Source organism: Copidosoma floridanum, unplaced genomic scaffold (assembly GCF_036245765.1).
Source record: "Copidosoma floridanum isolate Cflo_tuat_1 unplaced genomic scaffold, Cflo_Japanese_pri ptg000009l, whole genome shotgun sequence".
NCBI lineage: Eukaryota > Metazoa > Arthropoda > Insecta > Hymenoptera > Encyrtidae > Copidosoma > Copidosoma floridanum.
This window is the reverse complement of record NW_028321886.1, coordinates 7,014,683-7,040,949: the sequence shown is the minus strand read 5'-3', so window position 1 is coordinate 7,040,949 and position 26,267 is coordinate 7,014,683. Positions and strand designations below refer to the sequence as shown.

The window sequence follows — 26,267 nt, the reverse complement described above, 5'->3', positions numbered from 1 at the left end:
TTTCAGGTTTAAAAATTAGACGTTTATGCCCGTATGATTAATAAACAGCACTTGTTTTTTCTAATTTTCTGTCACACAAGATCAAGACGTAATAGAATCCGCGCTAGATGCTCTAAAAAATAGGGCCCATGAAAACGGCACTTGAATGATCCCATCTGATAAAAAAGAGTGATTGGAGTAGAATGATCCAATAAGTTCAAATTTTCGTTCTTTTTTTTTACTTTTTTTAGGGTACTAATTTACTGCACCCTCAGTAAAAAAATAGGGTTATTTCATACTTTAATACAATCATAATAATAAATCATAAAACGTAAGTATATAACTACAATCTAATAACATGAAAAGGAGAAAATGCTTAAATGACTGAAAAATCATGTGACTGCCCCATGATGGTATTATTGTAATCTCCGTACTTAGTTATAAGGTTACGTGATTAAAGATTTTGGGATATATTTAATATATATATATTATAATTACAGAAGGGTTATATGAGATGAAAGGCTCCGGGTTAGGTTCAAGTGAATTTTTGAAATTTCGCGCGAACATATATTATATAGGAACTAGAGGATTACTAGGAACCTTTGAGACCGCTGTTGTGTGTCGACTGTCGCTACATTCCAACTAGACAACGAACTACGAACTTAAAAAAATGAAACGAGGAGGTCATTCTAAGTTACTGCAAGAGACAGCATTGACAGCAATACGCATTAAGTAGGTACCTACCTACGACAACTATACACACTACACAGGGGTTGTACCACGTAACTATTTTTCAGTACATCGGCCTATTACTATGTTATAACATAGGCCTGCAAAGCAAAAAAAGTTATACCTAAGTATGGTACGGACCCTGAGCCCTGAGCTGACAGAGCTCAAAAAGCACTACAGACACAGACTCTGTACTTCTCCTCTACTACAGAGAACAGACTTATAGAGTACTGTGGAAAATCCCTGAGAGACCAGTCGCAACTTGCAACAACGTTAAAACGTTGAATATTTGTTGTGTGGGTAATCGTGTTACGTGGTGTATCGAAAGAAAACTGAGCGCAGTACATTTTTAGGCTAAGTGGTTAACAAATTATTAATCATAGCCTCACCGCCAAGGTAAAAATCGTTGAAGACAACACACGAACAAAGAGGCAGTGTTGGGGTTAGCTCGTGTTATTGAAGGACGATTCGAGAGCATCGTGCAATAATCGTGAAGTCGTGAAGAAGAGCCCCGAGCCCCGAGGGGCCGGAGTTTGATGTGTGTGTGTCAAAGCACACGAAGCGCGATGCTCGTGCTTATTCTGAGCGCTTCGTCCGGTTTCACGACTTTCGAAAGTTCTGAGCGCCAGCGAAAAAGACTTGTTCCTCGGCGCTGAAACTCCACGAACCCGAGAACATCACCAAGGTCAATACACTGTAAGTCTTTAGTTTAGCAGCTCTCTCTGCTGCTCTCCTATTATCCTCCTCCTTGATGATCGCGCTTAACATACCTGATCGTTCGTGCAGACGTACCTTTTGCCAGGAGTAAGGAGAGAACCTTTTTATGAAGAGAATTCTTTCTCGCATAGTCAGATATTATACACATATCTTTCTTCTGTTTCTAGGCTCATTCTTTAATGTTAAACTTGTATGTTTTTTTTTGCAAAAATTGCAGTTGCCCCCTCGTTCCGCACGTACCTATGTATCCAGAGAGCTGTTTTTTTTCTTTTCGTTCCTCTTCTTCAATATTTGCGGATTTGACGGTATATATAATAAATTAAGGAGATTCAGGAAATGTCATACCTACAAGCCTGGCACTCAGATTAGAATGCATATACTGACATGAGTACAAGTATATGAGATTCTTTTGTGCGAGATCAAGTAATATTTTTTTTTCTTCCCCTTAACAAAATGTATGCACAGATTAAATTAGAGCTACTTTTTTTTTTCGTACTCGCAGTAAAAATTTACATCACCTGTTTACTATGATCTGCAATTTGTGAAATAAAGAAACAATACTTGGGTAGTATAAAGTTTAAGAAATATTTAAATTGATGCATGTACGATTATCTACATGGGTATGTAGTACTCTAGGTAGTTTCATTTAGGATATTCCTAATCCTAAGTTATCTCTTGTACAGGTAACTTGCCATGACATTTCAAGATAAACGTCATATACTTATAGTGTCATTATTAGGAGTTGTTAACTGTATGTATAAAAGTTTTTTGGAATCAATCGTTTAAACATTTTTTGTTGAATCAAGCCTGGTTGTATCGTGTTTCTTTGCATCTCTCGTTGCTTATTCCACTTATGCCGTTTCTAATTGTGAAGCTGAAATAAAGCTTTGGTGATGGTGAATACTTACTCAATACAATAGTATGTATAATCAATCTAAACACTGCTTTGAAGCCAAACAAAAAATAAGCAATAGAACTTTTATATTAGCAGAAAAAAGAGCTGCGTAAGGTGTAGATAATAGACTTTGACTAAATCTAAAAATTTTTTTTTTCCATGCCTATAAAGAAATTACAAATTACGCTCTCTTTGATCAATTGGTTACAAAATGTAATGTACATAATATAGTGTCTGAATATTTTTGGATAACTTTTTTAATTGTTCAAACTATTATGGAACAATACTACTGCTTTCCTTTTCTAATAAAATTGTGTTCATCAAGCGTCTTCTATTTGATAAACCCACGCTTAAATTTCATCGAAACTTTCATAGTTCCTCACGAACTGCGTTCACGTCAATCGTATTAGCTACTGTATCCAAAACAGCGCTACTTAATGGTTTTTTTTTTTTTTTTTTTTTCTATCACGCTCTGATTCGTGCAAGTATTATACACGCTGCATGTATATCTTTTTACTTCTGTTTCTATATACCTAAAAGTATATCTATGTATATTTATTTCATCGTGGATGTGCTCCTTTGTTTTTCCCGTTATATATGTTACTTACGTTAATACTTGGAACTGTAACGCTTTGCGAGTCCAAAGTTTGTAAAACGATTAAGTTATTCATTAAAATCCAATCATTAGAATGTTCTAGCTTCGAACTACGTGTAAACCTATTAACAGTTTTTACTCATTATCTATTTTAATGACATGATAGTGAAGAAATATTCTTCTAGCGTGTAAAATGTTCACAGTTTCTGTAAAGTAAATACCTACATACGTTGGGAGTCTTGATTTTTTGCTCGACGATTAAAAGGATTTTCAGGATAAAAATTTGGAGTTTCTTATTATCTGCGTATCCATAGCATGTAAGTACAACAGTGGCATAATTTACTTTTCTCTTCAATAAGTATGTGTATACACGCACTACAGCTTTTACGAGTGCAAAATCAAAAGGTTAGGTTTGATAATTTTTCTTTTTTATTGTTGCCTATCTCGCAAAATCCATTGTTCGATATCGAATGTACTTAAGGGAGAATAAACCTTCTCAATTTCTCATTTCTTATTTTTACGTCCGCAAACTCACCCATAAGTATAAGTGTAAATGTATGCAAGTGTGCGCGTATAAATATCAGCAACAGCACATACATAGATATAGTAGTGTATAGAGAAAGAGAGAGCGCGCGAGCAAGCAGAGAGAAAGAGAAAGAAAGAGGAAAGGAAAAGGGAGCAGCAGCTGCAGCACACGGATGGAACAAGTTTTTCGGAAGAGACGCCGAGTTGCTTGCCCCCAGAGAGTTCCTCCGTTGAGCTTCCGTGTAAATCTCTGTTGGCTCCTTTTGATTTGTCGTCACCGCTTTTTCACCACATTGTCTGTTACAATGGCATAGCATATTGTCTCTTTTTATCTCTCTCGTTCCTTCTTTGGTGCGCGTGTAAAGGTGATTATTAGTCTATGGACTCTCTCTCTCTCTCTCTCTCCCTCTTGTCTGGCACACGGCGAGGTTAGGAGTGACTTTGCAGTTTGCGCGAGAAAAAAAATCTGCACTTTAATAATTAATCCTTGAACTTGTATATTCGTTGCTTATTCGTTTTTCAAACAACTTTTCGTCATCCGTTTCTTCTCTCGTGTATGTACTTACTTTGGAGCGATTTGAAAAACATGACTGTTGATTTCAGCCTTGAGCATTGTCGGACTGCACGGGGTTGACGACAGTTTTTGTGTGTTTGTAAGTAAAAGTTCGAGATAGAATTAAAAGAGTTCGTTTTTTGCAAGACCAAGAGAGCAAACTTGCCATCAGTCATCCGCTAACGTGCCAAAATAATACCTCTTTTTTAAGAGAAAAGGAGGAAGAGCACAAACGGGAGAAATTAAAATTTCGCAAAATATGTATGTATTTTTTCCAACAATTTGTGTTTTCTCTTTTTATCGTCTTACGCGATAGTATAAGTAGTCAATTTTAGTTTCCGATTCATTTCTGTGGCTCTCCCCTCCCGAAATAAAATGTTTACTTCTATCTTCATGACCTCCAGTTCACAACTGTTGACGTTTTTAATATCGTTACTTCTGTTTATTTACAGGCTTTAACTTTCTGAAAAACACGCAATCAAAATGAAGATCGACAGGAGTAATCTGAAAAAGTGCATGTTTGAAGTGGTGAGTGATCATTCTCATAGTGGTACCTTGTAATTTTTCGCGATTTAAACAAGGTTGTGTCTCAATTAACAACAAAAATTACGTTTAATTTTAGCCACCAGAGTGCCAAGCCTTGATAAGCAAACTGCGCTCTTGCTCACACTCTGAATTGCTAGAAGAGTTAAAGAAAATAGATGCTTGGACTTTTGGAAAATGCGAGTTGTTACATTGGATCGATGTTTTAGATCTCACTGATAGTGTTCTAGAAGAGGCAGCTACCAAGAGTCCAGATAATCCCTGGGAACTAGCCTGTGATCTTCCTCAAAACAGAGAGGTACACTGCTCAACTGAAAATTTTGTCCATTGTACTTAAAATATTAAATATTTGTTGATTCTTGATTTTTTTTCTTTCAGGCAAAAGAATTGTTACTATGGGTTCTTCATTTTACTACATTGCTAATAGAGCACTCTTTTTCACGACACTTGTATAATAGTATGGAACATCTCGTCACTTTGCTGTCCAGTTGTGACATGCATGTGGTCCTTGGGGTTCTGAAACTTCTGTACATGTTTAGTAAACGAAGTAATTTTATCTCAAGATTAAGTAGCGATAAAAGACAAGCTGTACTTAGTCGGCTGAATCATTTAGCAGAGGTATGTAATGGAAATTATAGTTGACAGAAATTTCGTTACGGAAACTTAAATACTTTTCTTTGGTTTTTTAGAGTTGGGGTGGCAAAGAAAACGGTTTTGGCCTAGCAGACTGTTGTGCGGAACACCCGGAAAAGCCTTTCCCCGTGAGTGCGACAACGTTACACTTTGAATTTTATGCTGAAAGTCCTTCAGCTTCAGATACGTCCAGTGGTACCACTGGTAGTGGTAGCGCCAAAAAGACTGCTCAGACAAATCTTTTAACATATATACACATCGAAAATATAGATAAACTCGGCAAAACCCCTGCGCACATAATGAATGACTTGTTGAAAGTTTATAATGTACCTCAGGACCGACAGGTACTGCCAGAATTCACTCTTCGGTTTTTAAATTAATTTTTTTCGTAACATTACAACTTGAGTACATTATTTTTTTCAGGTGGCTCTTTTCACACACATAAGATTAGCTCACAGCTTTTCAGACTATCGTCGGCGCTTGCAATGCATCCAAACTAGGCTGCAAGCTCTCTCTGTCCTTGTACACAGCAATGCTCTCCAAGACGCGCATAGTTTCATCCACGCTGGACTCCTCGAAGAACTGGTAGAACTCCTTGAACTTCCTCATTCGCATCTTGTTGAGCTACGAGCGGCAGCACTGCGAACACTCACGAGTATAATCCATATGGATCGTAACCCGCATCAACCCAAGTATATACTTACACTCTAAAAATACGTAACAACCGTTAGCATGCGTATTTAAATCGAATATTCTGTTTTTAGAAAAGCTGGTTCTCGATTGAAAGTGATAATCGATGTCACGGGTGCTAGTTCATATCACGGTTTCCTTCCAGTCCTCGTGCGATCATGTATAACGTCGTTAACGTCACCACAGTCGGACGGGCAACCCTTTCCACTACAGCTCGCTACAGCGCTTTTTAGTTTTCTTTATCACCTCGCTAACTACGAAGCCGGTGGCGAAGCGCTCGTCAGCTGTGGTATGATGGAAAGTCTCTTGAAGGTGTTCAACTGGCCTAATAAAGAGTTGGAACACATTACTGTACGTATAAGCAAAAAATTATATTCAAGGGGTATATCATATTGAATTACTTTTTTACAATTTTGTCATTGTTTTAGTTCGTCACTAGAGCTGTAAGGGTTATAGATTTAATAACAAACATTGACATGCAAGGATTCCAAGCTCACAGCGGTTTGGCGAGTTTCATCAAACGACTCGACATGGAAGTTAACGTTTGTCGTAAAGAACAGCCTTTTGAAATCGAGCCGGAAATCGATGTGCCAGAGGCTCAGCAACAAGAAGCATCAGTTGCAGAGGAGTCAGCAAATTCGAGCTCCAACGCGTCGCAACGTACGAACGAAACCGGGGATGATCGCGAGGAGTCCCCTAATCAAATGGAATTGTCCGAAGACGAAAATACCACGACTAGTTCCAAGACCAAAACCAAGCAAACTGTCCAGACTTATTGTCCCGCAAAAAATGGCAAAATGTGTCTACCCCAACGAGCTGCACTGCTCAAGTCGATGCTCAATTTTCTAAAAAAAACCATTCAAGATCCTATGTTCTCAGATAGTATACGACATGTTATGGAAGGAACACTGCCATGCTCTTTGAAGCACATAATCAGCAATTCTGAGTATTACGGGCCATCTTTGTTTTTGCTTGCCACCGACGTCGTTACAGTTTATGTATTTCAAGAACCATCTCTTTTGTCAACTCTTCAAGACAATGGATTGACTGATGTTGTATTACACGCTCTGTTAAATAAGGATGTAAGTTTAAAATAACGCTTTTTTACATCACAAATAAACATAGTTTATACAAAGTGTGTTCACATGATTTTTTTTTTTTTTTCTTTTCTTTTATTACCAGGTACCAGCAACACGGGAAGTCCTCGGTTCACTGCCCAATGTGTTCAGTGCACTGTGCCTGAATCAGCGCGGTCTTGCGTCGTTTATGAGACGTCAGCCCTTTGAGCGAATTTTCAAAGTTCTTTTGTCACCCGTCTACTTATCGGCTATGCGTCGACGTCGCGGAGCCGATCCACTCGGAGATACCGCCACGAATTTTGGTAATTCCATGGACGAGTTGATGCGCCACCAACCGAGTCTCAAGACAGATGCAATGGCCGCGATTGTGAAGCTTCTCCAAGAGCTCTGCGTTCTAGGATGTGATCCGCGATACGTGTGTTGGCAAGCGACTAATCAAACAAAAAGCTCTCTTTCGCATAACAATTTGACGAGCCGACAAACAAGCGGTCAGTCGGTTGGTGTGGGTGTGGGTGATGCTAGTGGCAATACCAGTGCTGGTGGTGGTAGTAGCAGTGACGAGGAGGATGAAGACGAAGAAGAGGCAAGCACAAGCTCGCATCCACAAAGGGAGGATCAACTCTCTCCTTCGCCCTCTCCTGCCCAGTCTGGACCCCCACCTCAGCCCCGCGAAAAAACACCAATCGCCCTCCTTGACTACATATACAACGTGATGAAGCTTGTTGATGCAATTCTCAGTAACAACTCGACCGATGACCATTGTCGGGAATTCGTTGCGCAAAAAGGCTTAGTTCCATTGCTCTCCATACTCGGGTTGCCAAACTTGCCCGTGGATTACCCGGTAACTCAGGCTGCTCAGCCCGTTGCCTCTGTTTGCAAGAGCATTCTCAATTTGGCACATGAACCTTTGGTCCTAAAGACTGGATTGCAGCAACTCAACGACGTCCTCGAGTTACTTAAACCTCTAAATCACCACATGCTACCACCATGTAGCTCAGCGCTGGTGCAAGAGTTGGCTAACGCACCTAGTATCGATACGGCTTTTGTCAGTGATAAGGCAACTCCATTGCTGCACGCCATGAACGCGACCCACGGTTACGTTGTTATGTTTGTTCATGTATGTCGAACCAGTCAGTCAGAGATTCGCAATTTGTCGATGAACCATTGGGGATCAGAGCTCGGTCTCACGGTTCTCAAGGGACTGTCGGAACTTTACATGTCTCTTGTCTGGGAAAGTACGGTATTAATGGCACTATGCAACGACAACAGCATCCCAACAGGTGGCGATTTCGGCAAAGAAGATCTGGAAAAATTAGTACCACCGGAAATTAAAGTACGCGCGTTTGTTAATCCAAGCTATATACTTTTTACCGGATTTTAGTTGTATCATATTTAATGTTACATTGTTTTAACAGCAAAATGAAAATGATGCGTCTACTTGGCCGGCGTCGACAACGGCAACGGACTTGAGCAGTAACGGCATGACCACCGCCATGGAAGCTTTGAGCACAGATCCTCCACCAGTCTCAATGGAAGTGGACGAAAACAAAGCAAGCACGAGTACTGGTACAGTGACTGGACCTGAACGTACATCTATCAACGTTCACCAGCCAAAGTACATCAGACCGTTGCTAGCAGCTGCATCACGACTTGGTCGTGCTTTAGCTGAACTATTCGGACTGTTTGTAAAGCTTTGCATGGGATCGGCTGCAAAGCAGAGGCGCGGTCAACAATTGCCTCCTGTTCCTACTCCGCCTTCACAGGCTGCTCAAAGTGTAGCTACAGCTTTAAATTGTCTGCTCATGCGAGGCTTGTTGTACGATAAGCTACCACCATCGCCGGTGCCCAAGTTTAAGTTAACCTTCCTAATATGCTCGGTTGGTTTCACCTCGCCCATGCTCTTTGATGAAAAGCGATATCCCTATCATCTTATGCTCCAAAAATTCGTCAAACTAGGAGGACAAAATGCCTTTTTTTCGTAAGTTTTTTTCTTTTCTTCTTTTATTATCCGCAAAATATTTCGATATTAAATATTTAATGCTTGAATACTATGACAACAGAACTTTTGAGTGGGCTCTTACTGGTGGAGGTCAATTTGATGTAAACGAAGGTCTTGAGCATCCAAACTTACCAGACCGAACGGGAGAGTTTCTAGACGTTTGGTTAATGCTCTTAGAGAAAATGGTTAACCCCAAAGCTATTCTGGATTCTCCCCATGTAGTTTCCACAAAGTGCACGGGCATTTATAAAGCATACGAATCATTTGACCCTGTAAAGTACCTCATTGACATTCAGAAGGTAACATCAACACTTGTTTCGTAAACATTTTTTTTTTTTATCGAAGTTTTATTACAATAATTTATGATTTTTAGCGAGCTTTCAAGGCTGTTATGCTTATGTGGGGCAAGAAACCGCTGAAAAATTATGGACCGCGAATGACCGAGTCGATTCTTTCAATTTTAAGATTTATTTTGCAAGGGGAAAAAATTATTAAAGAACGAACGGAAAAACAAGAGTCAACTGACACAACAACTGCAAGTAGTGGTGGAACCGCTGCTGCTGTTGCTACTACTGCTGCTCCATCTAGCCGCCCTGGACCAGCTGAGCGTGAACCAGATGCTGATGTCAACGCAGAACAATTGAGACAGCTCATGGATATGGGATTTAGCAGAAATCATTGTATCGAAGCTTTACTGCACACTCTTAGTGTTGAACAAGCTACCGATTACCTCCTCACGAATCCAGCTACTTCTAGAAGAGCGGTACGTATATTTATTATCTAAATTAATAATCAAAATGCCATGTAGACTCGTTTGACGTCTTACACGTATCCTATTTTTTTTAAATCAGGATGTATCCGGAGTTGACATCAATGGCCAAGGCATAATGGATCTAGAAATGGGTGATGAGGACCAAGTGATGCAAGCAATTGCTATGTCACTCGATGAATCGACCCCACAAAAACCAGAGACTCTCAGTACCGAAGAACAGATTCGCGAAACGAGCATGATCATTGATGAGTTCACAAAAACTGCTCTCACCCAGTGTCTCAATTTACTGGATCAGATGCCTGATACAGTTTACCGGATACGTGATTTGTTGGTAACCATCGCGAAACGCAACGGCACGGAATGGCGCGACAAAATACTGAAACAATTGATAATGGAAATCGGTGATCTCGTTGACCATTTGCATACAATTTCTGTATCGCAAGATGAAAACGCAGGCACCCGGCTAGTGGAGTGTGAGGAAGCCAACAAGGTTGCAGGTCGCATTTATCTTTACACCCTTTTCTTTGAAGGCAACTTCCAGGAAATGCGCGAACCCTGCGCTTTCATAGTCGAACAGTGCGGTTTGCTCAACAAACTTGTCAATCTACTCGTGGCAAGCGAGGCGCCGCTCACGGCTATTAAAAGCAAGAGCTCAAACGATACAACCGTTAAAGACGCGACAGCTAAAGATGTTGCACCACAGTTATCAAAAACACCCAAGTGGCTTGCTCCACTTTTGCTGCTCATCGATCGATTGGAAAAGGTTGCAATATTAACGCAACGTAAATTACTCATGCACAGAGTTACAAATGGCACATGGAAATGGTTCGATCTTAGTTCGGGCAAGTGGACGCCCTATTCGAATACCAACAATCGAGTGATTGACAAAGCCTATTGGGCTGGCGAGTCAACCGTGCGCATAAGTTGTGCTCGACGTCGCTACCTTATTACGTTTTCATGTATGACACAAGTGAACGAGGATAGTGATAATCGTAGGCCTATCACCAGGAGCTTCCGAAAAAACGAAGAAACGGCAGAAAATATCACGGCCACGGCTGTCGCCATTCCCGATACCAACATGGATACCGAAGATGGTAGTAATGGCAGCGGCGCCACTGCTACTAATGTCGTAGCTACTTTGCCTGTAAACTCCGAGGAAAAGCGGAACTATTCGATTCAAGGACTAGATCCCAACATCACACCTAGTATAGTGCGCGCTTGCGTTAAGCTTTTGGCTATACCTGTAGATCGTGATGCTTTACACGCACTAATGAAGGTGTGCCTCAGATTGACGCGCGATTACAAGAACGCTGAAATCTTTGTTAAAGAAGGCGGTGTAAAGCTCCTACTCGACATGACTCAAGTTAGCAGCTTCATTGGCTCTGTCACCTTAAGCACGTTGTTGATAAGGCACACTCTCGAGGAACCCCTAACGCTCGGGTTGGCCATGGAGAAAGTCGTTCGCTCGCGTACTCAAAGCAACATACCACCGCCGTACAAAGAGATTCTATTTATGACACGCCAAATAAGCAGTGCCGTTTGCCGTAATCCGGAAGTCTATCACAAAGTCTGCGAAAACATCCTTAGAGTGGATATCAGCGCGCTCAAGCGGGATGACGAGGATAATCGGCTGATCGTGAAAGCACTTCCTCAGGCTGTTTCTCCGTCATTACCTATGGCTGAAGAAGTATCAGTGAATGTTATTCACGAGCTGTTGAATGCTCTGATAAAACCCGTACCGGTATTGCCGGAAGATAGCACTACGACTTCACCAGCCTCTAGCAGCCCCGAGAAAAAGAGCAGCGCTGGCGCGACAAGCAGTAATGCAACCTCTTCTACGAGTACGGCCTCGTCTTCTAGACTCCTACTTAGTAGAGGCAATGCGACTACTGCTTCGGCTGTTAATGATCCTTTGGACGACAATGATCAAGTTTCTCAAATTATACCTCTAAACATGTGCACGGATGTTGGCAACAACAGTAAAATCGAGTCGGAAGAATCAAAAAAGCCTCTGCTGCCCAAGTCTGCGATTCTTAAGATACTCGCCGAAGCAGTACGCTCGTATGGCTGTATTGCAAACCTTATCACCGAGTACACTTACCGAGCTCGCCAAAGCGAAATGATCCAGGAAGACACTACAGCATTAGCTTTCGTGCTGGACCGCCTGTTGCCAGTCGAGAACGCGAGTGACCGTCAGTGTAGTAGCACGGCTCGGTTGCTCATTGCTGCACTTGCTTCGTGTAACCACTCGCCCGAGGCTCAAAACACTTTGGTGTCGGAAGTTAAAGCCGCGCTTTTGCGCACCTTAGCGCTGCCAGAAAGCTCGGAAAAGCACGCTCAGCTTCAGCTGCTCATTGGACTCATTTCGACGATGATAGACAGTTGTCCGCTCACCACGCACACGACGATGCGCGGATCCCTCAAAGTTAACCAATACACAAATGTCAACTACGTTGTTAGAATAATGCTGAAGAAGGGCATCATCACTGACTTGGCCAAGATACCCCACAGTCTGGACCTGTCGAGTCCAAACATGGCCGCCACCATCAATGCGGCACTTAAACCTTTGGAGACGTTATCGCGAATAATTAACCAACCTGCGGCCGGACCACCCAACAACAGATTTCCGAAGCCTAAGACCCGAAGCACGCAAGAGGAGCCCGTTGGAGAACAAAGTGGTACAACTACATCTGGCGCGACAAATGCCGTGGGCGAGGAAACCAACGAAGATGCGGAGAACACCGAACACGACATCTCCGTCAACGCGGAAAGTCTCGAGCCGACCTCGGAAAGTCAACAACACGAAGAGGGCGATGTAGCCGTTCTGGAAGACATCATGGATCAACTGCTCGAAAGGTAAACATCGATTCACAACATTTGCGTCCCATTCTTTACTAGACTTAAACACATTCTCTATAATCAAGTAGTGTCTTATTTTCCAGGGATCCCTCCGCCGTGTCGGAAGAACCGACTTCACGATCACATCGGCCAATGGATATTGAAGGTGACAGTCTCGTTATTTCCCGTATGCGTGACGGCGAAGGTGATTTCGATCCCACACGTGATACTACGGAGGATTTGATGAGTTCCGATTCGGACTCCGATAGTAATCCCTCGGATGATAACGAGGACGATGTACAGGACGACGACGATGGAGAGGAGGAGGAGGAAGATGATGGCGATGACAACGATGAAGAAGAGGATGAAGAGGAAGAGCCATCGAATTACGAGGAAGAAGGGATACAATTTTACCACGACGTGGGCGATGATTTGTTACGGATGGTGCCTGCATCTGATCGTGACAGTAGCAACGTCGTCATGATCCAGCACAATTTTGACAGCCCTGACTTAAACGCTCCAATGTCTACCTCCAGACAGAGCTTGGGTTGGAACAGTAATCCCTCGTTCACATTAAATCTTAGTCGATTGGCATCTGATCAGGGTGACCTTCATTCTCACCCAAGATTAATCACGGAGAGCTCTTTGCTTGATGGCAATCGTTCCAGAAGGTCTATGACCGCACGAGGATATAGGGTTCACCTTTCCAATTCCAGACATTCAAACCCGCCTGTAATATTACAAAGGTATTTTAATTATATTTCTGCATTAATGGAATGCACCGTTGATGTAATTTTGTGGCTAATTATATGTGTATTTTGACAGATTACTAGGCCCAGCGGCACAATCACTTCCACTGGCTGCTAGCCAGATACTCGCAAGTGTTCGAGATACTCGAGTCGTCGTCATGGATAATGGACTTGGGATTATGACTAATCAAGATGACGAGTCGTTTGATTTGGTGGACCAATCAGGTTACTTATTTGGTCCAAGTCTTGCTGCAACTTTAAACAATATTCCTACAGCGTTGCATTGGTGGATCGAAGAGAGCAGACTGCTAGATGGAGATTCTCAACCAGACTGTTGCGTTGGTTCGTTACAAATTAATACTACAAAACTAAAATTTCAACCAAAACACAAAATGTACTTCAATTTTACCTCGAAAAATTTGCTTAGGTGTTGTATACAAGTTGATTCCTGGTTTGGAGAAACACAGAAATGCTGAACTAGCAGAGAGAAAAGAGAAGCTTAAGAAACAACAAGAAACTGCTCAAAAAGAAGCAGAGAAGAACAAGGATGCCAAAACTAGTACTAGCACAAATACTGCTGAAAGTATGTTGTAATTATTATTTTATTTCACTCGTGAGTTTTTATGTATTTTTCTAACGTTATTTAATCCAAAATAGATGAAGCGTCTAACACACCCCCGACAGAGAGTCAAGTAGCCACTCCATCAACATCTGTCAATTCTAGACAACTGATAGCTGCTGTTGAAGCTGTTGTCGAAGCTGTTCGACAAGAGCTGAATACCGATGAAGAACTAATTGGTAACTGTGTTTTTTCATCATGAAAAAAAAAAAAAAAAAAAATTCATCAGTCAAAATTATCTTATCCATTTGGTTCTCTACAGGTGAAATGGAAGTAGCGGATGAAGAAGATCGTCCTGCCCATCCAAATGATGAGCAACCGAATGAAAATAGAGAGTCACAATTATCTCAAGCATCGGCACTTAGTGCGGCTACTCACATTGCTGAAACTTTTGTCAATTCGGTGCTTTCATCAGCTGCTTCAGAAGTGTCGAGAATTCAAAGGCAACAACAACAGCAACAATCGGACAGACGTCCGGAAGATTCTTTAGTGGCTGAGAATTCAGAATCGTGGCCTCCATCCGAACTTGTTGATTTTAGTCAGAGCTCAGGTAGCAGTGACACGATTCGAGGAGAGGGCACGTTACCTATTGATTGGATAAGAAGGTTACTTACTGAAGACAATGCCGCAGCTAACAATGAAAGAAAGTAAGTGCAGCTTGTACCTGTATTTTCCTTCGAATGTAGTTGTCAAGAAAGAACTTGTATTCTAAATATGTATGTAAAACACACTTTCTAGTGCTAATATAACGGATCAAGAATCAAGTTTGCCTGCTCCACCAGTCGCGAATGCTTCTCAATTACCTCAGGCAGAACAACAGCAGTCTACCGCTCAACCAGAAGCTCCTCGAGAAGACAATACTTCTCAGTCGGACACGTTGAACGACGCAGAAACAGTAGGCGAAGTTGCCGTGGCTCCAGCAGTACCCGCGCCGTCTGCAGTATGTACCTCGGAGCAAGATCAAGCATCCGCATCTGAACCAACAGCGTCGCAAGAAACACCTCGGCAACCACGAGCCTCCCAATCTCAGGAGCCGTTCTTGGATGGCGTAGATCCCTCATTCTTGGCCGCGCTTCCTGATGAAATGCGTGACGAGGTGATAGCTGAACAACTGCGGCTCCAGCGCATCAGGCAGAGAGCTCAAACGGCAATTGTTGAAGAGTTATCGGGTCCCGCTGAAGTCAACCCCGAATTCCTCGCTGCTCTGCCACTTGCTATTCAAGAGGAAGTCCTGGCACAGCAGCGACTTGAACAGCAACGACATGCTGCCGCCTCTGCGAATCCTGAGGATCCCGTTGATGCCGCTGCATTCTTCCAAAATCTGCAACCTTCGCTTCGTCAAGCGGTATTTTAAAAACTTATAAAATTTTGAAAATCATATGTTTGAAGTGTATTTTTATGTCTACAATTGATTGTTCACAGATCCTTACGGATATGGAAGAATCTCAAATTTCTGTGCTCCCACCAGATCTTGCGCAAGAAGCGCAAAACTTGAGAAGAGAATGGGAGGCACGTAACAGGCACATAATGCAAGAACGGTTCTTCAGTCACGTAAGTCAAGGCAATGCCGCGCTCTCGAGCATTTTAAGGACTTCTGGCAGAGGAAGAGGTCATAGATATTCGATTCACGCAGTGGGCCAGAGGTCTCACTGGAGCTCGTACAATAATCGGGGTGACGCAGCTTTGAATTATCAAGGCGCTGGAGCCAATAACTTACGAATGCGAGGAAGGCAGTTACTCGATCACGAGTCAACGGCTTGTTTGCTCGTATTATTGTTCATTGATGAGCCAAAAATCAACACTCTAAGACTTCACAGAGTCATCAGGAATCTGTGCTATCACGGTAGCACTAGGGAATGGATCGTCAAAGCGTTGCTTAACATCATGGAAAGGAGTAATGAGGAAAATAAAGATGCTTTTGGAGATTTTAGCGGCAAGCTTAAAAAGAAAGGAACTCCTCATTCCAGCATTGATTACTGGTAAGATACTGATTTTTATGGTTCAATATTTTTTATTTAATTTTTTTAGCAAGTTGATCATTGAGTATTTGGATTATTTATTGTTTTGATAGTTCACCTAAAGCTATGGACACGAAGAATAATACGCAATCTTGGCTGAATATAAGTATTGATGCTGCATTAGGCTGTAAAGCAAATGTATTCCACATAACAAGACACGGAGGTAAAAAATCAGAAAGACAAGGTCATAACATAACGATTCATCCACAAGCTGCTCCTACTGTTTGCAGGTAACATACGATGCATTGAAGTATTACGTCATTTGAAACTAAACTAAAATTATCTGTACGTATTTATTTGATTTTAGGCACACGCTTGAGCTTATGGTATCTCTTGCAAAGAGCTTCCCGGGATATTTCGTTCCAATAAAATCGAAAGAAACCGAAGAAAAGGAAAAAGAACCGTTGATTAAAGAAGAGACAGGTGCCAAATCAAAAGTCTTAGCCAAGCCTGGTAAAAGTGATGCCCCAGACTTCTGGGACATGCTGCTGCGTCTCGACGCGTCTAGTGCCTCTAAAAAAGGAAAATCCGTAGCTCGTACACACTCGACAACGAATTTGGGAGCTGAGCTTGAACAATCGGTTGTGTCGTTTGAGGCATCCTCTTTCGGTCAATTGATCTCAATGCTCAGTTGGTCGGTGATAAAACGTAGTAGTCAACTGACGGATAAGCTCCTACGATTGTTATCTTTGATATCAATAGGCCTGACTGAGGTAAATCCGAGTCGACGCCCCGAATCAACAAACAAAAATAAAAAAACCGAGATCAGCAAAGACTCTAGTCTATCTGCTCCCGAAAGCCACATTAGACTCGCTGTTCAAGTTCTAACAAGTAAGAGCTGTTCAGAAGAGGGTCTCGAAGATGCAACCGCTTTATTACTGAATCTGTCTCATTGTCCCGATCCCACACGACAGCTGGTAAAATGTTTACTCAATTTCACAAATTTTCTCGTTTTTTGTTTCGTTGTCAAATCATTTAAACATTTGGATTTTTTTCAGATTTTAAAATTACTGCTGGAAGGCGCAATGGAACTAGCAAACATGGTGTGCGAGCACATTAATGACTTGATGGTGGAACTGCGAGTACTGAATCGGGAGTACAAGAGGAGAAACTCATTAATGGAAGAACAGCATTCAAGTAACAGTAGTGGATCGAGTAAAGGCGTACTTCAAGATAGGTTCACGAATGACAACGTCGTCATCGTAGCGTCCACAAAATTGAAGGCTGGAGGTGATTTGCAGTTGCCGTCCATGGGAACGCTTGTCAGTAAAACGTCTAGTCAAGCCTTCTTCCTTCGTATCCTCAAAGTGATAGTGCAGATAAGAGAAGCCGTGCGCCACGCCAACAGTAAGGCAGCCACGGAAACTGCCACCGCGACTACGGCTAATGTTGAAGCTCCAGCCGTACTAGCCGCAGATACAGCCATGGAGACTGCGCCGTTGGGCGGCAGTGCCGAATCAACTGGTCATGAGGCTGTTGCTGATACAGATGCCATAGCAATGGATACTACCCAGGCGTCAACTCCAACCCTTTCCGCAACTGGTTCACAATCTACTCCCATGGAGTCAACGTCGAAGCAATCAAGTTCGAGCGTCGAGGATGACAAGTCTTTGCCTCTGCTCAGTGAAAGCTTGGTTCTCGACAACTTATGGGAGACGTTGAGTGCCTGCCTACTTGAGTTGGAACACACACCCGATCATCACGCGGTTCTCGTGTTGCAGCCAGCCGTCGAGGCCTTCTTCCTCGTGCACTCGTCATCGAGCACGTCACGTGAGCAGAACAACGATAACAATACCGAAAGCGTCGAAATCGCCTCGGAAATCGCACCAGTCTCGCCCATTTATGCGGGTAACAACGTATCTGGAGCAACTCCTGTAGTAACTGCAACACCAGCAACCGCGACTGACACAGCAGCGGCAACAACAGCTCAGACACAGCAACCAGAGGCTCAGACAACAAACGCGACCGCAAATGTCAGCAGCGCAGATGCCGCAGGCGCTGCTGTTGCTCCTTCTTCTCACACGTGGGATGCCAATTCAACGACCGTGCACAAGGCCTTACCGCCGGATCAGCTCAAGTTCCTTAAATTTGCCGAAACACACAGAACAGTCTTAAATCAGATACTTCGGCAAACCACTACTCACTTAGCAGATGGTCCATTCTCTGTGCTAGTGGATCACACGAGGGTTTTAGATTTCGATGTCAAGCGACGGTACTTTAGAACCGAATTAGAACGAATGGACGAAGGTATTCGCAGGGAAGAACTTGCCGTTCACGTGCGTCGCAGTTGTGTGTTTGAGGATTCATTCAGAGAACTTCACCGAAGAACAGCTGACGAGTGGAAAAATCGCTTCTATATTGTATTTGAAGGTCAGTATAAGCAAACTATTCTTACTTATTATGTTCGTGTTACAAGCAAACATTAATTGATTAATTAAATTACAGGCGAAGAAGGTCAAGATGCAGGTGGACTACTGCGGGAGTGGTACGTCATCATATCAAGAGAAATCTTCAATCCCATGTACGCTCTATTTACTGTTAGCCCTGGTGATAGAGTGACTTACATGATAAACTCCTCCTCTCACTGTAATCCTAACCATCTGTGTTACTATAAATTTGTCGGTCGGGTAATTGCCAAGGCCATTTACGACAATAAACTGCTCGAATGCTACTTCACTCGTAGCTTCTACAAACATATACTTGGAATCCTTGTAAAACACACAGACATGGAAAGCGAGGATTATAGTTTCTACCAAGGCCTTGTATATTTAACTGAAAATAATATCGTGAACCTAGGCTACGAGCTGACCTTCTCGACTGAGGTACGTATAAATATTTTTCAACTGATGCCATTAGCTTTTTAATGTTTTTTTAGTAAACGTTATTAATATTACAGGTAAACGAATTTGGAGTCAATGATATACGTGATTTGATTCCTAATGGACGAAATATTATTGTCACTGAAGACAACAAACTCGAGTACATTAGATTAGTTTGTCAAATGAAAATGACTGGAGCCATTCGTCAACAGTAAGTCAACTATTCGGGATAAATTATTATTTAAATAAATAGATCACAAATCATTTGAACATTATTTTTACAGGCTCACTTCATTCTTGGAAGGATTTTACGATATTATTCCTAAACGTCTCATTTCCATTTTCAACGAGCAAGAGTTAGAATTATTGATTAGTGGTTTACCAAACGTCGATATCGAAGATCTCAAAGCTAACACGGAATATCACAAATACAGTCCAACATCGTTACAGGTACAGAGTTTTGTTTTCGCTTTGTCGCATCTAAAGCATATCGATAAGTTAACATGCTTATTAACTTCATTTGAAATAGATTCAATGGTTCTGGCGTGCATTGCGAGGTTTCGATCAGGCCGATAGAGCCAAGTTCTTACAATTTGTCACTGGAACTTCAAAGGTTCCCCTTCAAGGTTTCGGTGCTCTGGAAGGCATGAACGGAGTGCAAAAGTTCCAAATCCATCGTGATGACCGATCTACAGATCGGCTGCCATCAGCTCACACATGGTACGATTCCACACTAATGACTATAAAACGAGTATAGAATAATAAAAAGAGTTTTATTGACTTTAACAAACGTTTTGAATTGCAGTTTCAATCAACTGGACTTGCCGGTGTATGAGACTTACGACAAACTGCGCAGTAATTTGCTGAAGGCTATCCACGAGTGCAGCGAAGGATTTGGATTCGCGTAAATTTTTACTAAGACATTTAAGGACATTTTACGTCGTAAATTTGTTATCTGTAATGTGTTGCCTCTGCCTATTGGACGAAGTAAATTATATACTTGCGTGCTGTAACAAATATGAACTGTGCTTGATTCTCAATCGAATTCGCAAAAAAAAAGAAAAAATTAATAAAAAATGGAAGTAATGTACATGCATATATAATCCACACGTGTATATACATATACTACAATGTACATATATATGTATATACATGTGTAAACATATATACGACTACGGTGTAATTATTGAAGATGTCTTTAAAAAAAGGAAGAGAGAGAAAAGAAAAAAAAAATACTCTACTTAGAGTTTATTTTATTGAAAAATTCTTAAAGGAAAAGAAAGAATGTGTATGAAATACAGAGACAGAGAAATTCGAGGAACTTAACGATAATTCCCTGCAAAACAGAACAGGAGAGATAAACTAAGTTTAATCACATAAGACTATAAGATAAGATTTCTATTTGAAGGAGCTATAAAAAAAAAAGATCCAAAGTGATCAAGATTGTAATACACAGTCCTCGAGAATAAATCCTTGGTGATATATTGCAAGCTCATATATTTAATACTTAGTTTGCATATAGTTAACAATGCGTGTGAATGGAACATAGAATGATAAATGAATTTCTTTAAAGTTTTACACGACCGCGTATAATGTGACAAAAAAAAAAAAAAAAAAATAGTGTGAGCGACAGACAAAATTTTGTGAGAGCCAAAAACAATAAGTCGACGAGATCGCAATGTAAAATCTTCATCTCATCTTTTCTTGTGAGCGTTATGTATGATTGTAAATTATTAGTATTAATAATTCTAATTTTTATTGATTATATTGGTAATTTTTAATTAAAATAATTTTAACCGAAATGTGATGTTAAAAATGAAGTGTAATTCTCCTTAAAAATTTAAGTAAATAAAGTTTACAGTTAAACAGATACACATAGCCACGACTCAAGAAGACATCAGTAAATCTCACGAGGGAGCAAACGTTGTAAGAGGCTCCTTTCGACATTGTTAGGGAATTATTGCTTAGGAATCGCTCAAATAAAAAAATTATACGTTGTATTTCTTATAAAAAAAAAAAGTTGAGCAGTAATGTTGTTTTATTACATAAACTAATTTTTTCAAACAATTTCACATTAATTTCATTTTACTTATTTTCTCAATACATTTCATTTCAAAATAGTTTTTCCTTTCTTTTTTTTTTTTTTTTTTTTTTTTATAATTTGCGTTTTCCCCTACAGAAACTCAATTTTACTACCTGTAAAATTTAAAGAAAAAAGTCATTTGTTGTCATGGAATTAATCCGATGTAACATTCGAAATACATTTTCAAACATCGTGCGGATAAAACAGTAGTACTTTAGTCAAAAATATTACATATTACTAAAGTGCATTATTAGAGATTTATGACTCGATAAACTCTAATGTTTTAAAAATTATTCACTTTGAAATAAGATGCCAAATTGTATATTATCAATCAAAAACTCGTACAAGTCTATACATCAGAATTTTATTGTAAATTATCGGAAAAACTAATCTTGAGTCACGAAAGTGTTGGTGCTAAATTTTCTTTTTGAAACTTCATGTACTTATGAAAAATTGGCGGACAATAACAACACAACCAAGACCCAACGATTGTTTGAAGGATCACCTTGACAACACGCTAGCTACTCTTCTCTAATATTAAATGTTAAACATCAACGTTTCTTGGAATAATTGAAATTGACGGCGATCGACGATGGTTATTTGAAGAGACCCCATTTCACAGGTAATTCTCAATATACTTAGAATTAATTAAATATCGAGGAGATACGCGATTTGTGGGAAAAATGAAAACAGCTCACGCGAATCCCATCGAGTATAATTTCCTAAAATGTGGTTCGCTATTTAAAATAGCAAATCGACTAAGCTGCAATTAAGTAATTTTCCATCCGTTCTGGATATTCAATAAGTTTAACAACCTCCGAAATATACTCGAATCCCTTGCACGGCATAAAAGTGCATACACACTTACCCCCTTGTAAGCAGTGATAAATTAGTAAGGCAAGCAGCATCGACAGTGATCATATACTTCATCCCTTGTTAGTTTCGACGTTTCGCACGCAACTGTCGTTGCTTATGTCATCTGAGGAAGAAAAAAAAAAAAAAAGGAAATTCTCAAGTCACGAGACTTGCAAAACACGCGAGACAAGTTTAGTTCCACGCGACAATTTTCCTCATCTACCTACTTGCCCGCAAGAAAATTAGAAATCCTTAATAGCTGCACATGTATACTTGGAGCCACGGTTAAACTTACCGGTAGCGCTCAAATTGCAATATAATTACCGTTCCAGGGGGGGGGGGGCGATTATTACCTTCTCTATAATATAGACTGCACGGGGGTAGTGACACAGTATATTGTATATAGTCGCTCGAAGCCACTTTGCGTGTTCGCGATCGCCATGTATATGTTACGAGGATGTCTCGAGACTCGTACGTTTTATTACTCCTTTTTGCATCCCCGCTGGCTTCTTCGCTCCCTTATTTCATTAATATCGAGACTCCCGCGGACTCACGTGCCTCCTCCGTGCACCTCGCGTTTGAAACGACCAATATGTTGGCTCGAAGAAGGGTAATGCTCGTAAAAAAATAAAGAAAAGAAAAATTAATTCATCCGAATAACAATGGAATTTGTTTATAATGTAGGGAGCTCTACAGAGCAAAGGCAAGAAAATGACGAAAAAAGGCGGAGCGGCAGCTTTGCAAACCGATGTGGCCAACGACGAGGACTGGAACAAGATATTGGAACGGCCGGGATTAGTCCGTACGGATTAGTTCCTTTTTTTTTTTTTTCATAAAGAAAAAAAACAATTTAACGAGTAAGTAAACGATGTGTGTTTATGTAATATGCGATTTGTCCGTTAGTCGTCGACGTTTACTGCGAATGGAGTGGTCCGTGCACCGGCATGGTCAGTATTCTCAAAAAGATCAAAATGGAAATCGGCGGGGACGACCTCAGTTATGCTACGGTAAATCCATCGAATACATGCAAATATTTTTTGGTAAAATAAAACTATATGTATAATATGTCAACGCATGTATTAAAATGGTAATTAATCGTCCCAAGGCTCGATGCGACGAAATATCTTCCTTGACGCGTTTCCGAGGAAAAAGCGAGCCCGCGTGGATGTTCATTCGCGTGAGTTTGACACCTCGTCTCTCGATGGTAAGATAAAAAACATAATTATTGGATTTGATTGATTTTATTTTCTGCTTGCAGGACGGCATGATGATAAACATCTTATTCGGAGCTAATTGCCCGAAGCTCACCGAAACGTTGACCAAAGAGCTCAAGCGGTTACAAAACAACGAGCAACCCGAGTGCGTATGATTTTTCTCCCTCGTGAAATATCCAGTGGTTTCCCTCGTTTAACGGATAACGCGATGAGTTTAGATTGTCGATCCCAGTGTCCGAGATCTGTGAAATGGAGGCTGAAAGAACACGGATCTTCATGGAGGCCAAGAGAGCCAGGGAAGCCGAAGCACTTGCGAAAATCGGTGCGTAAAAATTTTTTTTTTTTCATCCTTTTCCATTTGACCGAGGGTTGATATTCCACAAACAGAGGCGAAAGCCACAGCCAAGTACGAGGCGAGACTCGAGCACTACGTGGCTTCGCTCAGCCGCGAGACCCTTTTGATTTTCTTCCCTTGGATCTTCAAGGACGAGGAGGGAAACTTGCGGGACAAAAAAGCGAGTCCCGCGTACGTTGAACTGACGGATCAATTGTTGCCCGGTAACTTCGTCGTCGAACAGGAGGTGAAGAAACACTTGAGTGAAGAAGACGTGGTCGAGTTGCAAAAAGAGACGGACTTTGACCTCTGTGAACTGACTAAGCACCTCCTTACGGATGGGACATGTTTGTGCATGCGCTTGAAAATGTCCAGTAGAACGATGTTGGAGGAGGAACTGGACGCTAACTTGTGCGATCTGTTGTTTAACGAGCCGAGAGTTCCGCTCTCGCCAGACGCGATGATCGATGACTGGTAACGCCTCTTATTTAATTTTGAATATTTCATCAACATATATTTGCACCGCATCGTAAAAAAATACGTAGTTAATCGATTGTTTTTTTTCTTTTTTCCAAGCTTCGTACATCGACATATGACTAGTGTGCAAGACTTCAACAGGGAGGGAGAAAGTGTCACATCGGAGGTGGCAGAAAACTTAATGACGTTGACAGTCCTATGGGTACCGATCAATCAACGGAACAGAGCTATCGTTTTTAAACATATTTTTTCAAAATACGTCGATTCAACGTATCCGGTGGTTATGAGTTTTATCGTTTCTTTCTTTCTTTTAACTTGTTCGTGTGATTTTGAGGAAATTTTTTCATTCAAGTACGAGGAGGCCGATGAAGACATTCCAATAACTGTTTTCAAGTACGACAGTACCAAGAAAAAAGAATTGAAAGTGGTTTTGAACACTTATGCGAACGACGTTGTGTCTTTTGGTATTTTCGAGCGTGACAGTCTGCCCAATCCAAAATTCATTACTAAACTTATGGAGAGATTTGAACATGAATACAAAGACAAGACTGGGTACGTAATTCGTCAATGTTTACTACTTCTCGATTATGAATTTCTCAGTAATAACTTTGTATGTTTCGTAGTTACGAAGTTTTTGTTGTTGTCATTAAAAAAGAAAATCCTGAGGCGTTCTTGTCGTTCGCCGGAATAGGACCATATCACGTTAGCGAGAATCCGGAAGTCGCAATTGAAGAAGCAGAGCAATATTTTCCAAAAGATGCCTTGGAAGACGATCTCCCATCGGAGGATGAAGATGGACAAGGAGAATTCGAATATGAGGGCTATGAGGGTGACGGTTTTAGCGAAATGGGTGATAAGGTCCCGGAGCAATAGACGGACTCTTAAAAATACAAAGTACTCAAGTATTTCTCTATTTATTTTTTTTTTGACTTAAAAGTTGGTTTTAAATTAAAAAAAAATAATGTATCAAAAATAATACAACGTAACTTATGCGAATACCGATTTTATTTCAATTATATAAACAGATTTACTTTTTGTAACCACAGCTACTTCTGCGACCTCGCGCTCTCTCGAATTTTCGTCCCTTCGAACGTACGAGCGGTTTCGTGTGTGAGTGTGGCACACCAGGAGCAAGTCCAAAGTGCCTGACGGCTTCGCGAGCGTTACGACGTCCTTGCATGAGAACAGTCTTGCGACCGGTTGGCGACCGCAGAGCTAGCTGGTCAAATGTGATGATTTCACCCCCAGCTTTCAAGATACGGCCTCGTGCTTTTTCAGTCACGCGGAGAGCGCATACCTGTAAAAAAAAGTTTAAACATTCATGGTGGAGCCAGTGAATACATTATAACGTTGTTAAGGGTAGTAATAATAAAGTTATTACGTTGAAAACTGTTTCAATCAATTTGCCAACCATTCTTACATAAACGGAGAGGTTGAATAGGCAGATTGAATTATTATTGCAAACATTGCAATTTATATTAAAGTGTTAGAGCTTTAATATACGTAGTTAATAAAGTTTGCGTGGTCAAATTTGTTTTAAAAAAGAACTTACAGTCAGTTTTGGGACCTCAAAGATCCTGGCATCGTCTGTAATTGTGCCAACAACAACAGCAGTGCAGTTTTCACGTTTGGGCTTCTTCATGAACCTAACAACACGGGCCAGGGAAATTGGTGGACGGTGGATTTTACTCATGAAAAGCCTCTTGAGGATGATTCTGTTGAACTTGGAGTTAGTTCTCCTTGCCAAGTATCTGTACAGCTGCACAATAGAATAAAAGTTTGTTTTTGTTAGTGATGTTAACAATCAGTAGTATTACAATTGCGAATAAGAAATTTTTAAATTTGTATCAGCTTGAATAACTACCTTTCCTATAGATCAGAAAGATTGAATAGGAAGCTGACATTGCTCTAGCGAACGTTCAAATTGAATCAGAGAATGGCGTATCTCAGACACAGAGTGCGATTCGCAATCAGCCAACAAAAATGTAATAATAAACGATATACAAGATCCATACAGTTTGACCATCGAATCAAACTGTCACAAAACAATCGCGTGTATATGGTCCAGCGAAACTAACCTACAATTATCGGAGTCAAACACAACAGCTTCAATTGTGCTTGTTTATCAATAACATTGCATTTTGACTCGCACACACGAAAATCCGGGTATAGTTCTGAATTAAAGTAATTAACAACGAGAACGAGAATACTTTAACAAGTCATCCTAAAGCACATACCTTGACCAGAAGCCGTAAGTAGACGTCCTGGGACTTCGGCTCGGTGCGCCGCACTTTGCGATCATGCTTGTGGTTGATGTCGATACCCTGAAACGAAAATCTTAATTAGCCAAGTTGCTCCGATGTCCGAGCTAGCAGGACGTCACCAGGGTAACACCCGATGGCGCATCCTGGACATTATCAGCGCGGATTCCACGGTCGCGCAATCTTGCCACGAGCACTCACCATTTTGACGCGTTACCAAAAGAAGCCGATGGACATGCGAAGACCACGGCCAACACAACACTATGCACGGAGTTTCGACTTTTGGACGCA

The 26,267-nt window shown here is 41.1% G+C and overlaps 3 protein-coding genes across 3 annotated transcripts; 2 read left to right on the top strand and 1 right to left on the bottom strand.

Annotated features, from left to right (window-relative positions):
- The first annotated feature begins 905 nt into the window (after positions 1-905).
- Positions 906-20,379, top strand: HUWE1 (HECT, UBA and WWE domain containing E3 ubiquitin protein ligase 1). Its single transcript, XM_014348304.3, has 28 exons — positions 906-1,404; positions 4,446-4,521; positions 4,616-4,834; positions 4,915-5,154; positions 5,226-5,513; positions 5,593-5,861; positions 5,934-6,210; positions 6,288-6,941; positions 7,042-8,271; positions 8,354-8,916; positions 8,999-9,236; positions 9,311-9,700; positions 9,789-12,565; positions 12,637-13,293; positions 13,373-13,638; positions 13,724-13,879; positions 13,954-14,094; positions 14,178-14,562; positions 14,654-15,260; positions 15,338-15,894; positions 15,987-16,163; positions 16,241-16,850; positions 16,932-18,303; positions 18,379-18,755; positions 18,830-18,963; positions 19,037-19,202; positions 19,282-19,472; positions 19,558-20,379. Exons 2-28 carry the CDS (start codon positions 4,477-4,479, stop codon positions 19,658-19,660), a joined length of 13,089 nt encoding a protein of 4,362 aa, XP_014203790.2. The 5' UTR covers positions 906-1,404; positions 4,446-4,476; the 3' UTR covers positions 19,661-20,379.
- Positions 20,380-22,282: 1,903 nt separating this feature from the next.
- LOC106635927 (uncharacterized) lies at positions 22,283-24,588 on the top strand. The gene is made up of 10 exons (XM_014348119.2): positions 22,283-22,300; positions 22,375-22,492; positions 22,594-22,697; positions 22,796-22,867; positions 22,949-23,049; positions 23,123-23,226; positions 23,292-23,712; positions 23,815-23,992; positions 24,068-24,267; positions 24,339-24,588. Exons 1-10 carry the CDS (start codon positions 22,283-22,285, stop codon positions 24,586-24,588), a joined length of 1,566 nt encoding a protein of 521 aa, XP_014203605.2.
- Positions 24,589-24,613: 25 nt separating this feature from the next.
- RpL18 (ribosomal protein L18) lies at positions 24,614-26,244 on the bottom strand. The gene is made up of 4 exons (XM_014348222.2): positions 26,178-26,244; positions 25,953-26,039; positions 25,268-25,474; positions 24,614-25,012 (listed from the first exon to the last, which is right to left on the bottom strand). The coding sequence occupies exons 1-4, from the start codon at positions 26,178-26,180 to the stop codon at positions 24,743-24,745; spliced, it is 567 nt and encodes a 188-aa protein (XP_014203708.1). The 5' UTR covers positions 26,181-26,244; the 3' UTR covers positions 24,614-24,742.
- Between the last annotated feature and the right edge of the window lie 23 nt (positions 26,245-26,267).

Coding starts and splice junctions, on each gene's coding strand:
- HUWE1 (XM_014348304.3), top strand. CDS start 4,477: ATGAAGATCGACAGGAGTAATCTGAAAAAGTGCATGTTTGAAGTG. Junction 5,155..5,225: donor GGCTGAATCATTTAGCAGAG/GTATGTAATGGA, acceptor TTGGTTTTTTAG/AGTTGGGGTGGCAAAGAAAA. Junction 19,203..19,281: donor ACAGTCCAACATCGTTACAG/GTACAGAGTTTT, acceptor CATTTGAAATAG/ATTCAATGGTTCTGGCGTGC.
- LOC106635927 (XM_014348119.2), top strand. Junction 23,050..23,122: donor CAAAACAACGAGCAACCCGA/GTGCGTATGATT, acceptor CGATGAGTTTAG/ATTGTCGATCCCAGTGTCCG. Junction 23,713..23,814: donor GACGCGATGATCGATGACTG/GTAACGCCTCTT, acceptor CTTTTTTCCAAG/CTTCGTACATCGACATATGA.
- RpL18 (XM_014348222.2), bottom strand. Junction 25,475..25,952: donor ACTTACGGCTTCTGGTCAAG/GTATGTGCTTTA, acceptor TCTATTGTGCAG/CTGTACAGATACTTGGCAAG. Junction 25,013..25,267: donor TTGAGGTCCCAAAACTGACT/GTAAGTTCTTTT, acceptor TTTTTTTTACAG/GTATGCGCTCTCCGCGTGAC.